Source organism: Fukomys damarensis, unplaced genomic scaffold (assembly GCF_012274545.1).
Source record: "Fukomys damarensis isolate Sample0158 unplaced genomic scaffold, DMR_v1.0_HiC HiC_scaffold_2, whole genome shotgun sequence".
Lineage (NCBI taxonomy): Eukaryota > Metazoa > Chordata > Mammalia > Rodentia > Bathyergidae > Fukomys > Fukomys damarensis.
This window is the reverse complement of record NW_022900914.1, coordinates 25,573,009-25,587,455: the sequence shown is the minus strand read 5'-3', so window position 1 is coordinate 25,587,455 and position 14,447 is coordinate 25,573,009. Positions and strand designations below refer to the sequence as shown.

At 36.2% G+C, this 14,447-nt stretch overlaps 1 protein-coding gene across 3 annotated transcripts in view; it reads right to left on the bottom strand.

Annotated features, from left to right (window-relative positions):
* Positions 1–14: 14 nt before the first annotated feature.
* Positions 15–14,447, bottom strand: part of Socs5 (suppressor of cytokine signaling 5) — a 72,982-nt gene continuing 58,549 nt past the window's right edge. For 2 of the 3 annotated variants that reach the window (XM_010615781.3, XM_033763905.1), the window contains exons 2-3: positions 9,840–9,986; positions 15–6,054 (exon numbers count right to left, since the gene is read on the bottom strand). In XM_010615781.3, coding sequence (XP_010614083.1) covers positions 4,432–6,042 — 1,611 coding nt within the window. In that variant the 5' untranslated portion in view covers positions 6,043–6,054; positions 9,840–9,986 and the 3' untranslated portion in view covers positions 15–4,431. The remainder of the gene's footprint in view (positions 6,055–9,839; positions 9,987–14,447) is intronic. The other variant, XM_010615780.3, reaches the window with a different exon arrangement.

The window sequence follows — 14,447 nt, the reverse complement described above, 5'->3', positions numbered from 1 at the left end:
CCAAAAAAAAAAAAAAAAAAAAAAAAAAAGTGCTGAAACTGATTCTCCCCGTGATTACCACCCTAGCCCAGGCTCCTGGAATCTCTCCTGAATGAAGTCTTTATTTTACCTCACTGCTGTCTGTTCTCCAACTACCAAAGGAATATAAAGCAGACCAAGTCATTCCCTTCCTTAACATTCTCCAATGGCTTTCCATCACATTTTAAGAAAACCTAAGTTCTTACTCTTGGCTTGTTACCTTTACCAATCTCCAGAACCTCACTGCCTACTATTTCCCACTGCATTCACTGGATTCAGGTTATCTCAGCCTATGAACTTGTTCCTGCTTTGAGGGTTCTGGGTTATTGTTCTCTTTAGCTAAAAAGCTTCATCCTTTGACCTTGGTGAAACTGGCTCATCATTCAAGTTTACTATTCTCCAGTGATGCTATGAAAGTATGCCCATTTGCCTATTACCATATTCTGTGCCTTATTCAGTTTCTGAGTTTCTAAGTATTTCCTTGCAGTTATTATCTACTAACACAAACAAGCTTCAGAAGGCTGTAGCTTTGTCCTGCACACCACCTTTTACCCTTTACAGTGACTGGCACACATTTGTTGAAGGAATGGCTGAAAAATCTACTCAGTCAAGATTCCTAGGCATGAAAACAGTTGCCGCAATGCTGTAATGGCAAACTCTCCACAACCCCATCCCACAACGACCGACTACTTCCCACAAAAATCCTACCTTGAATCTCCTTAGAACAGAATATTTTTTAAAAAGTCTGTTCTGCATTAGGGGTTGCAAAAATAAGAAACAAGACCTGGGGTTCTTACACATCCTTTTGTTTATTCACACTCACCAAGCAGAACCATCCCCTCTGGAAACTTTTCTCACCTCTCTGCAGGCCTTTTGTGTACATTTTTACCAAATTCCATCTAAGTGAAACTGCACGCACCGGAGTGCAGAGTAAGCAGATGACCTGGTGAGATGTGCCCTTCGCGGACACACACTGAGCTATTACGATTCGGACTCACTCATGGGCTCTTCACTTCTACCAAAAAGCAACTTTTGCTTTTTGCTATAAAAGTAAGAGTCAACGCTAGTCTCCACAACTCACCAGATCAGTGTTTAGTGCCACAGAACGAAGGAAGCTTTGGGATGAAAACAAACAGCAAGAAGATCAAAATGCCAAATAAAAAAAGGACACAAACTCTGGGTTTTGTAAAAATAAAGCTTGGGATTCAAGTATCAGTTTTTATAGTTCAAGCCATTCTAAATCTTACAAAACCTTCTAAAGGACAAGATGAACACATATTGGTTGGTGAAGAATGATGATTTGGGCTCAATTTTTTATCTATGAAATATAAATTTAATTATGACTCTTAAAATTGTAAAGCAAGTTGTTTCATCTTTAATTTTCCTGATTAGCCAGGGAAGAAAAAATAAAGCTGCTATGCACATTCCCGTGAAAAAAAAAATACTGATGAATTCTATTTGGCGACTATTACAAATTAGCCTATAGTGGCAAAGCTAAGCTTTAGGAGCAGATAATAAAGTCTGAGTGGTACAAGAATATTCCTCAGATAATAGCTACTGAATGAAGCCTGTAAATGTTAATTCAGATGGCATATTACTGTCCAAACTAATGTTAACACCATGTACAAATATATGTATACATGTATACATATGTATACATATATATACTTAAATATACGATACATGTGTATGGGGGAGACGGAAGAAGTAAAGGGAAAGTAAAGGGAAAGAAGATGATGGCGTGGAGAGAGAAAAGGGAAAAAGGTGTGTGAAAAGGAAGGGAAAGAACAATGAATGAAAATTGGTATGAATGAAAACAACCCTTTGCTTGGGTTATTTCACTTTGACATGTCCCAACTTCTAAATAATTTCCTGGTTTATAATAAAATGCAAACAGACCATAGAAACAAAATTTAGTTGACAGGCTACAATGGGATTCAGAAAAGACACAGTGAATATAGACTTAGGTACACTTTCATGCTGGTGATTTTTCTTTTTAAAAATGTAAGCCACTAATACCTTAAGAAAAAATTTAAAACAAAAACTACATATTAATATTATACACAAATTGAAACATAAGTGATTTTTAGCACAGTGTATACATGCTTACATAAACTCAAATAGTTACACATTTAAAACAATTTCCATCGAACATATGAAAATTTTGAAATACATAAAAGCATCGATACTTTCTATAAAACTACAGTTAGAACATTGATTTGCTACAAGCATATAAAAACATCAAGTGCTTTCTTGGAGTTTCAAGTTACCTCTTCAAAACACCATCTTGCTTGCATATATAGTCCTTCTCCAATAATCAGTATGGTCTTTCTTCTCTCAAGAGGTTTATTTTCCAGGTATATTGTAAGCTCAAGAAAACGAACCCAACAATTATGCAATATAATTATGTTGTAACAACTTAATTGCACATAATGCTTTTAAAGTAGGTTTGGATGAAGTTCTCAAACACTTTGGTATATGTTCTTTAGGGACTTCTAGAAATAACAAATTTTAAGTCCCTTCAACATCCATTTGCATTAAAATGGACAAGTCTTTGGTTATAAAGTTCTATATTTTGAGCATTTAGATCAGTAAAATGGTCCCCAAACCAATAAATGGTGCTGATGTAGTATTAGTTCACAAGACTTCATTTAATCTGTTTCTAATGTAGTTGGATGCTATACTCATTTACTATATCACTGATAGTTTCAATCTTTCACTTACAATCAGAGAAGTCGATACTTTTTATCATTTCTCTGGGAATTTTCTGTTGTAACCTAAACTGTACAGTGATTTTCAGTAACTATACTGTTCCACAGTATATATGTGATTATTAGAAAAGCATTAAATTTAGTTAGCTTACTCTGGTATGTCACTATCAGACTGTAGGTAAATCTGCCTTAACTATTAGTAGGTTGTCAATAATGCTTATTTAAAACCCCAACCGTTCCACATACAGGAGAAACTGTTGCAAATGTATAAAACAGCAGATATACAAGGAGAACACCAAACATACTTTATTAGCACAAAAAAAGCAGCCATAACAAGGCACAGCAAGCAGAAACATACATTAGCAGTCAAGGGGTTAGTGTTGCATACAAATATAGCTTTTCTCTTTTGTAGCCTTGGCAATAGCCATAGGGATATAAAATGACCTTCTGTAGCAACTGGTAAGGAAACTAAGGACACTCGCCAGCGGTACAGACCACAGTAACAAAAGGACACAAGAACGGATTAGGCTACTGTAGTGCAAATGTCTAAGACAGAACTGAAGACTCAGTTCAATACTAAGCAAACACTAGAACTTGGTAATACTTCCCAAAACGCTCACTCAAGTTGTATTATATACTATTCTAACTGACAAAAAAGGTGCTAAGTAAAGTTATTTACAGTTACAATGGTTGTACAGTACCTTTTAAATCTGCAATTTAAGTTTCAGGTTTTTCCATGAAGAATTAACTGCACTGAAGTTCTATAAATTATACTTAAACAATTCGGCTATAAGAGTTTACAACAAAGAGATAAATACTGCCATCCAAATTATTAATTATAGTTCAACAATAATCTCAACAGCAACCACTGTAGTACTGTCTGACTTGGGGCAATTTCTGTCTCATTTTCTTCATGGTCCATACACTCATCTTGGGCACAGGAAACATCCAACTTTAATGAAACAATGTTTAGACTGCACATGTCAACTTAAAAAAAAAATCACACACAGGACTACAACTGCAGCAGCTATTCCAAATACCTGCTTTAAGTTAAAGCGTTCGCTGAAAAAAAATTAATACCTAGGACCTTTAAATAAATATTCTAATACTAAACTTTGTAAGTCTGAAATTTTAAGAATGACTGTTTAGAAAACCTGATTTAACAGTACCTTTCAAAGAAAAGGAGACTATCAACTACATCAACACTCAAAGTGAACTGCACTCTGCCCTTGTGGCCAGAAAGTTGCATTTTTTTTCCCCTAAAAGGAAGGCAGTCTTTTGTTTTGTTTTTTGGACTTCCAAAGCTTGATTTTTAGTAACTACAAACATCACTAACTTTTGGAAGATTATAGAAAAATTCTTAGAAAAAATAATTTCAAACATTAGTCACACTGTTGGAATACTCATCCTAGTAATTTGTTCTTTAGTAAGAAATAGCAAATGCCCCAGAGTTGCCTCACTTAATTACTACAGCCATTGAAAACCAAACTTAGCTAAACTGGCAAATGTTTTCATAGCTTTACTAAACACCTGTTGTTTCAGTAGCACCACGTTTGTCTTAGTAAGTAACAGCATTGGACAGAGACTAGTAACTAAACTTACAGACTATGTGAGAAAACCTAGCACTGATACTGTGCTTCTGAGAGGTGTACTGATGCACGTGAAAGCAAGGCTAGTTAATGCCCTTTGGGGACAGAAGAGTTTACTTTGCCTTGACTGGTTCTCGTTCTAACCAGCGAACCCTAACCTTTTGTTTGTAATGATACTCTTTTAAAAAATCCTGTAACATTGATGGTAGAGGGAGCCCATCAATTCCGTCGTATGTAGTGCACCTGCAGATGACTGCACGGCAGATGTACTGCAGGCTAAAAGGAAAGGTCCTATTCAGAGATATAGTAAGCAATGGTTCAAAAAACATGCAAGAACTGGGGTCTTTATAATGTTCTAGAAGTCCTGTTACAGTGGAAGAGTGAAAAACACATGGGTCGTGGGCATCAAAACTGAAGTTGTGATTCCACTGTTCAATCCGAGCATGCAGGGATCTGTTGTAGCGGCGGAAGCTCACAGAGAAGAGGTAGTCCTCTTGTGCAGAGTCCCTGAGCAAAAATGTGCCTTCAGGTTTCCCTTCCAGAAGGGCTTCTGCTTCATAGCGATCCATCACTCCCCAGTAACAGGGATTCCCTGTGATCTGAAGCAGATCCGGCACGAGGCAGTGTATGTAATCAATCTGCGTATGGACTTTCCAAGCTCCCTGTCTGCTGACATGGGCGTGGCTGTCTCCAGACACCTGGCGCTGCTTCTGCCTTCGTGACTGCAAACACAGGGTGGTTGTGTCCTCTTCTGAGTCACAGGTAGCTTGTGGAACTGCAGAACTGTCCCCACTCATTTCCGTCATCCCCGGAGCTAACTTTGGTCCCAGTTTATATAAGGGATTCACCTGCGCAGTAGCTTCAAATGTATGTATTTGTGCATTGGGAGGGGGATCTACCCCTTCTTCAATACTAAGCCGTCTTCTCTCTCTAAGTCTGTCTTCTTCATCTTCTGTAGAAACTAAGGACGGATCAAATGTATCAAAAAAGGTTGAATGTGGGCTCACGGGAGCTGTATGCTGTTTAATCAAGTGCCATTTTTGGGCTAAATCTGAGCCAGCAGGAAAAGGGCATTTCTCGAGCATTAATTCAGAAAGATGTATTTTTCTTTTATTGGAAAAAAGGGGCTTCGACTGCTTGGTGTAAGTTCTCATGGGAAAACAGAAGCCCACCGTGTCCTGTAACCTCTGTCTCAGAGAGCGGCTCCCAACAGTTCTGCCAGAAACACTGTCCATGTCGTGCACTGAGCTCACTCCATAGCGCCTCTCTCGCCTTTGCAGGCCACTTCGAGCTCTACCAAACTTTTTATCAGTATCCAAAGAACTCTGGGTCTTTGTGGAACAGGAATGCTTTTTCTTCCCACCCCATGGGGCATGTCGAGAGTAGGAATCTCTTCGTGCAAGTCTTGTTCCTGGGGTGACACATGAATCATTATCCTTCTCAATGCTTATTTCAACAATTTGAGGGATTTCGGTAGCACAGTTTTGGTTTCTCCTTGAAGAATTCTTCGAAGGACTTAATCCCAGCTGTAAGGCAACATTTTCTCTTAAGGGACTGCTTTGCTGCTGAGGAGCGGAGTCTACCAGACTGATGCTTTTCTCTTTGATAGACAAACACCTGTTGGGGTTCATGTCCACATTTTCACTATGGTTTCCTCCCTCATGACCGAAAAGATTCTGACATCTGTATTTGAAGGTATTCCACATTTTCCCCACTTTATCCATTGATTATAAGATCTAGAGATAAAATAGAAAAAGGAGAAAAATTAATCAAAATGGCATGTGAAGATAAAAGGCAGTGCTTGCTTTCTCCCCTTCCCACTGGGAGTTTCAGTGACAGGGGCAAGAATGTGCCGTTCAAGTGGTGCATTACTGTTTGGTAGTAATAAAGCCACCAGGCTCTGTTAGTGGCACTGACCATTACCAGTCCTCACTTCCCACTTCCTTTCAGAAAGAATACTCAAAACTCAGGTGAAAGGAAAGAAGCCCCTAATTCAACTCTAGTTTCTTTTCCCCAGGCATCAAGCTAATTTCATTATCACACTGATTTTTGTTTCTTCACTTTGAGAAAATGAAATACTGTCTCAAGTTATTTCAAAGGAAAAATATATATTGCTGAAACAACTGTATTCAACTTCTTTCTCAAAAGTTATAATGATTAGGACATCGGTGTTACACATTAAAATTAGTTCAAGACCCAGAGAGTAATTTTTTCAGTTTCACTTGTCAGCTCCTTCCCCAACATTCTAAAGTTAACGGGTTAAAACCCTGTGCCTTCCCTCTCCACTACATAATGTATCAAATTTTATCCATGATTTTGAAGAAGTGGTCTGAATGGAAAGGAAACTAGGAGGAAAGAAAGAGTGCCACATTTAGGTTTAAATGGAAAGGTGTCTTTAAACTGTTACTTCTGGAAGAATGAAAACAGAATGGGGGGGGGGCTGTGATACTATAGTAATTAGCAAAACAAAAGCAAAAAGCAATGCAACCTGACTTCTTTATTCTCGCTGTTTAAAAGGAAAAAAACCAAAAGCACTTTATGGTAGTTTACTAAAAAATTCTTTAAGACTACAAGACTACATCAATAGGTATACTGTCTTATTTAAAGTACGATGGAAAACATAAAATTCAACTGGTTTTGTGACATCATGATAGTGGAGAACCTTTACAGGTGCACATATGCACATAAGCACTCTGTGTAGTCCAGGCTGCCTCTGAATGATGTTTCTTTTGCGTTTAACCTCTTGAGTAGTGGGATTACAGGAGTGCACCATCACTCCTGGCAGAGAAGCTTTTTCAAAAAGTGTCTTTCTACTCTGTCATTTAATGTATATGGCACTTTTAACATTTTTCAGAATTTTTTGTTCCCATTCTCCACAGTTTAGGATCTGTATTGGAAAATGACTTTTTACAGTAGCAAGTCTTCAGAGCTGATGTTACCATTATTCTGATTATTTCTCTTTGTTACAAATATATTCTCAAGGTACTGACAAGAGAATACAGAATAATCTTTCCTTAAAATGAATTATACGGGGTATGACTGAAAAACCAACTCAAGCTTAAAATTTAAAAATATTTATTACAGTAAAAACATATTGCCATTAATCCCTTTCAAAATGCTCCCTCTCCCTTGCACACACTTATCCCATCACTCTTGTCACTGTCTAAAGCAGTTCTGGAAGTCCTCACTGTGAGTGTCTTTGACTGTGCTGTCATGGCGGCCCTGATCCTCCCTTGAACCGAATGAAAACATCTACCTGCTCAATTTGATTCTGGGCAAGAGCTAGAAGTCTCACATGCCAGATCCAGTGAATAAGGTGGATAAGGACACGTATGTTTTCAAGAGCCTGCCAATCCGAAAGATGGCAACTAGCAGCAGCATTTCATATATATGTGTGTGTATGCATATATCTCTATATATCTTTATATATATAAATATGTATATACATGTGCATATATATATATATATATATATACACCTTTTTTAACATTTTGTAAACACATGAAAGAGGATTTCTACATCTCCTTCAGAAAGTGACATGAATGAAGGGATAAGTGTTTGAAGCAAGTGGGAACATTTCAAAGGGGATTAATGGCCATATGGTTTTTACTGTAATACATTTAAACAAATTTAAATAATCACTATATTTTGATCACCCCTTGCATATTTTCTCATTAGTTTCTTGGAGAAAGGGCTCTTGGATTAAAAACATTCTTCAACTAATGACAGTATCAACAGTGTTGGACACATGGGAAGTTTGTATGGAATTCTTTATATGTTTTAATGAAAATGTATTGATGACTATTAAATTTCATTAAACTCTTAGAATATTTGCCTCTTCCCCCTTGCAAAAATCTTTTGTAAGTTTTGAAGCTTACATCTGAAATTCAAATATTTTGTTATCATTTATATATATTTTTTGTACCAGCGATTGAACTCAGGCTCTTGCACTTACGAGGCAGGCAGCAGAACCACTGAGACAAATCCCCAGCCTACCATCATTTATTCTTGATAAATTAAGTTTTGAGTTCCTTGCTTACAATCCTGTCATATATAGCCTAAAACTGTATTTTTGTTGTTTCCATTGTCTTTGTAGATGTATGGCACTTATCTAATATCCTAGCCCCTTTCTATCCTAATTTCTTTAACTTTTTTTATTTTATTTTTACCTGATCCATATATAGTTTCAAGGTCAAATACTACTACAGGGCTTTTTAAAACATTTTTTTTCCTCGTTGAGTTTATTGGTACATTTTAGGTCTACAGTGCAGTTACATTCATTACTGGAATCTTGTACCTTTACATGACAGGTCTTGGTTCTCATTTTTTCCCCTTGTCCCTGCCCTCCCTTCACCCGCTCCTCCCCTTCCCATTTACAAACTGTAGGGCTTTTAACTAAAAATAGCACCACCCACCATATGCTGGAAGATTTCTATCCTCCAGTATTCAAGAAAATTTAAGTTGTTTTAGCTATTTGTGCTGGTAATGTTCTTATTTATTCTAGATATCATACTCATTGTCTTTTTTTGGTTTAAGACATTACTGACTTCAAAATATGGAAGCAGTTAAAATACATTTTGGTTAAATCAATATTTATGGTTATGATTATGAGCATGTGAAACTGTATGAAGTTAAGCTACTTTATTTTCCTTGTACAGTCATTTGTTCTTCCTAGAATTGCTGCCTCTTTGTTTGCTTGCTGTTTGTCTATTGCATTCTGTCTCAATTCTTCTACAGAATTTTAAAACAACTTTCACTGTCAAATATTGGCTACACAGCCCTGTCCTGTGACTTTCCTTTCCCGCTATTCTAGCAACTCTTCTTTTTTTTTTTATAATAGAGATGTTCTATTTTACCCTCATGTATTTTATTCTTTCAGAATAGAACACTAGGTTGGAAATAACATCCTCCAGATTTTGAGGCCATCATCATATTATTTTCAAACTTCTAATGTAGCCTCTCTACTGGAAGGTCTCATACCACATCAATTTCTAGTCTTCTACATATGATCTGTTTTAATTTTTTGGAAAATTGTAGCTGCTTTTCCTCTTCCTTAGTGTGGTCCTTTTTCATTCACTGTGTTAAGTTCCCCTTGCATGCCGTCCCCATTGCCCTCTTCCTTCCCTTTTCAAAGTAATTTTCCTGACACACTTCTGATTGCTCTCTTGATTATCTTTTATTTACTTTCCATTTTTCATTTCTCTTCTTTGCTATTTTCTGGTGATTTCTATAGCTTCAATTTCCAACATTTTGCTGTTACAATTTTAATTTCCAGAACTGTTTTTCTATTCTCTGAAAGTACTTTTTTTTTTTTTGTACCAAAGATTGAACTCAGGACCTTGTGCTTGTGAGGCAGGCATGGTGCACCACTGAACTAAATCCCTGGCCCTTGAAAGTACTTTTTAATAGCATCCTATTCGTGTTTCTTGGATATCTTAATTCTGAGGGCACACATTTTAAAAATATTTTCATTTCCTAAAAAAAAAACCAAACAAAAAACCTTAAATATGTTTCTTAGCACCTTTTCATTCTCCTTGAATCCACGGGCCTCTGTTTTTCATTCTGAAGGCTTTCCCCACATGTCTGATCCCTTGGCTGCCCATCAGCACTCTAATGCTGATGAGAAGCTCTGTCTGTATGGGTGGGGCTTGTCAACTGGTGGACTTTACTACAAGGCAATGAAGCAATGAGTTAGTTAAATTTTTGTATTAGGGGATCCTCCGAAGTCAATTTGTCTTGTGACTGATAAATTATCCCTGAGAGAAAAGGTCTGATCTCCTGTCTAGGTGATATACACCTGACTGCCATGCTGTGAAAACAGAGGAAAGGGAATGGATGAGGTTTTTATCTTTGATATCCAGACTTTCATTTTTTGCTTTTCAAAATGTGTTCTTATTTTCTAAGGACATCTCAACTTCAGCTATAACTCAATCTCTCTGATTAAATTTCTCCAAGTTCTAAGTCTCTAGTTTTATCCAAAGTATATAGGAACAATGGTCTTCTGGCTGCTCAGGGGAAAGAAGGATAAGACGTGGGAGCCTGATACAGATTTTCACCTATTCTTACCCTTACCTTCTGCGGAACTGCCACCAGTTCATGGGCCATGCTTTGAGCAGCTCTAGTCCAGTGGGGACCACTCCATATAGCTACTGATTCTAAAATTGTGGCATGTGCGACACACTGAAGTAGTAACAGTTTGAATATAATTAGCTACATATATTGTTTAAATTAATTTCACTTTTAAATGTGGCTATAGAGAATTTTAAAATATGTTTATTTATAGTTCAGATTATATTTCTATTGGAGCTGGAGTCAGCAAACTACAGCCTGAGGGACAAGTATAGTACAGGGACAGTTTTTATGCTAACCCAGCTAAAAATTGCTGTTTTTTTTTTTAAACCGATCAAACACCCCCCCACACCACCACCACCAAGAACATCTGACAGCCCCCACATGTATGCAAAGCCGAAAATATTTCCTATCTGGTTCTTTTCAGAAAAAGTTTACTGATGCTTACCTACAATATGGAAGGCAATAAACTATATATACCGCTGTAGACACTAGATGAACCATGGTCATGATCTCTGTTTATAGATTTTGTGGCTCTCTGAAGTTATTTTTCTTTCAAATTATACCTCGAGTGACTGTCCAACTTAGAAAGTGACCAAACCTAGAAGCACTCATAAACTATAAGTATACGTAGGACACACAGAAGACACTTTACTTACCAGGACACCAAGGGCAGTTTGTAACACTGAACTCTTGGTTCAGTTTCACAGATACATCATGAGTTCTCTATTCCTAATGTGGGGAATGTTCTCAGATTACAGAGTGACAAAATAATTTAAAGGAAGGCTATTATGCTTCCACATTCCTTGGGAAAACAAAGTGGACTTTTCTTGACATAGGAATACTATGTGGGCAGCTAAATACTGACATGGACTCATGGAACAAGTCACTTAAGAACCAAGAAGACATTTCAACTTTCTTAGTATTTACAATGTCAGATTTGAAGTCCTTTTGCTGTTAAAATTTTTAGAAATGTAGTTGAGGGTAGAGCTGAAATCCTTTGAGATCTAAATTACAACTCTATTACTTTATATAATAAAGTTTATACTGCTTTTTAAAAAGTGTGAAATTTCAACTGTATTCATTCTAGAATAGAGAGTTCATTAGCCATACAATCTTTTCTGGCCTGCCCCAATACTAGGAATTGAACTCAGGGCCTTCACAGTGAGCTATAACCCCAACCCTTTTTATTTGTTTTTCAGATAGGGTCTGACTAAATTGCTCAGGCTGGGCTTGAAATTGCAATCTTCCTGCCTCAGCCTCAGGGAGTGCTGGGCTCAAAGGCATGCACCACCACCCCGCTAATCTTTTTGCATTTCTATACATGCTTAGCTATCCTTAAAACTAACCAAGTTTTAAAAATGTTATTCCTTCCCCCCAAGAAATCATACTTTGAAAATAGGTTATAATGCTCTTGCAAATTAGATGGTTTTTGTTGAAAGTTTGTATCTGTCAGGATAAGCTATAAAACAATTAAAGAAAGTTAGAGGTAAAATTTCATTATAATAATTTACATATACAAAAAAAAAAAAGAAGAAAGAAAGAAAGAAAAAGTATAGTCAGTGGCCTTCAGTGGCTAAGTAGTATCTATCACAAAATTTCCACCAAACAAAATAAGTGAAATAATTTCTGGGAGTTCATTTCAATGGGATTTAATCAAGCATTATGAGAAATAAACTCACCAAGTTTTAAGATAATACCGTAAGGCACAGCAGATAAAATGGAAGGCTATGACCCAATTTAAATACCTCTGCTGCTGTTTAGTAGACTCATACGACCTAACCATGATAGAATCTTTCCAATATAAAGTTTTTCACTGTCAAATTCAGGTACAAGAGGCAGTTTAGGAGACTGACGTATTAACTGACATTTTGGTGGCATTTCAATGTTTGGAAACACAGTATCAGTAATATTTAGACTAACCCAAATTTCAAGGAATGCACGGCTGTCATAGCTATACCCTTTTCAAAGAATCTGAGAATGATATTTTAAAAATACTAATTTCAATGATTTATACAGTACAGTGATACTGTTTATCCAATCGGACAGGTATTTATCTTTAATACTGCTACTTAATAGGTTGAACCATATAAAAGAGAACTATATAAAACTGCCATTTCGTGGGTAAAAATGGTCATATAATTCAACCTCAAACTTATACAATGTGCATAATATATTAATTTAATAGATAGCCTATGTACTTGTGCTCTCAAAAAAATGTGGAGCCCACCTATCTAATATACCCAGATGCTTCTGTTCCCACTGGCTCAGTTATATTTTCATTAAGTTTCAAACCTGCTCATGCCACTTTATAATTATTTTATTTAAATCAAATGTTAATTAACAAGAGATATGAGGGGCTTGGGAATTTGACTAAGTTGAATGATTTTTGAAATATTCAATGAAAATAGTTGAAAGAAATGAAAAAATATGGCAAAGATCTATAAGGATTCAAAATTCAGAATGCATCAGAACATTTTAAATTCTTGTTCTACTTTAAAAATGTTAACTGGAACCTTAGTGATACATTATGCGTATAATTTCTGCAGCACAGATACTCTGGATCTGCAAGTAATAGAATTCTTCATGAAGAAAAGGCCTTGGCTTGTTATCCACATGACTGACAAGTCAACATACAGTTATGTATCCTCTTTTATAGTTTCTTGCTTTATTAGACTTCATAGATAACTGATTCAAGCTCTGTCAGATAGAGATGAGGACTGTTGCATTCTCAACAATCAGAACAGAATACATCCATTATTAATAAATGTATCATTTAAACAAGCAAAATTATTTAAATACACATATAAAGACATATTACAGGGATATACTTATGTTTATGGACGTATAATCTGATAACATTCTCCACACTATATTTATAGCAGCACAACTTATAAGAGCGAAATCTTGGAAGCAGTCTATATGTCCATCAACAGGTGAACAGAGGAAATGTGTCTACACATAGGGATACTACTCTGCCATAAAGAAAATCTTGAGCCATTTGTAGGAAAATGGATGTATCCTGAGAGCATAAAATTAAGTGCAATAAATCTGAAAAATAAGCTTAAATATTGCATAGTTTCTCTTCTATGAGAAACTCAAAGAATAAATAAAGAGCAAAATAAAAAGTAATAGGAAGTAGGGAGCTAGATCTTTCTTAAAGGGCAAGGGGATGAAGAGATGGAGTGGGGAAGGAAAGGGGATTAAAAAAGGAGTGAAGGTACAAATTCCATACAATGAATGTTACCATTTTATATATATATAAAATGTACTGATAAAATTCATTTTTAGAACAGGAATTAAGATGCGTTATGTACGTGTACCAATTCCACACCAAAACCATGATTATATACTGCAAGCATGTACCAGAGAGAGACAGAGAGAGAGAGAGAGAGAGAGAGAGAGAAAGAAAGAGAGATATTAAAAAAAGGAAGAGGATCAAGAGATGAACAGGGGAGGAAAAGACAAAGGAGATGAAATAAGGAATTAAGATGCATTATATACGTGTACCAACTCTGCGCAAGGAATGTAAACATGTACTGCAAACATGTACTAATAAAATGATATGGAAAATATTCTTATTTTTTAAAGATATAAAATCCACTTTTAGCTAATGGACTGTAGAATAACGCATGGTGGGCTATAGTTTGCCAACTCCCGACCCAGGTATAGCACAAAACCTCTGATGATACATTTGCCAGAACTAATGTACACCCTATGGAACAGCCTAACATACTCTTAGATGATTTTAAGTGTGTAAAGATAAAGCTATGGTCACCGGAGCATAAGAGGAGAAAAACTAGAAACTGTTCCTTGCAAAAAGGGAAACATACATGATAGAATTAAAACACTGTATATATTCAAAACAATCTAACCCTTACTTGAAATCCCAACACCCAGAGAAAAATCACTGTTATTTGGTGAATATCTTTTCAGATAGTCTCTTTTATGCAAAAAGCTATGCATAATCTTCTACTTAAAAAAATAAAAAAACTCCATGTCTGTCTACCTACTTTCTTATTTTTAGTACAGTTGATTTTCCTTCTTTTTTTTTTTTTTT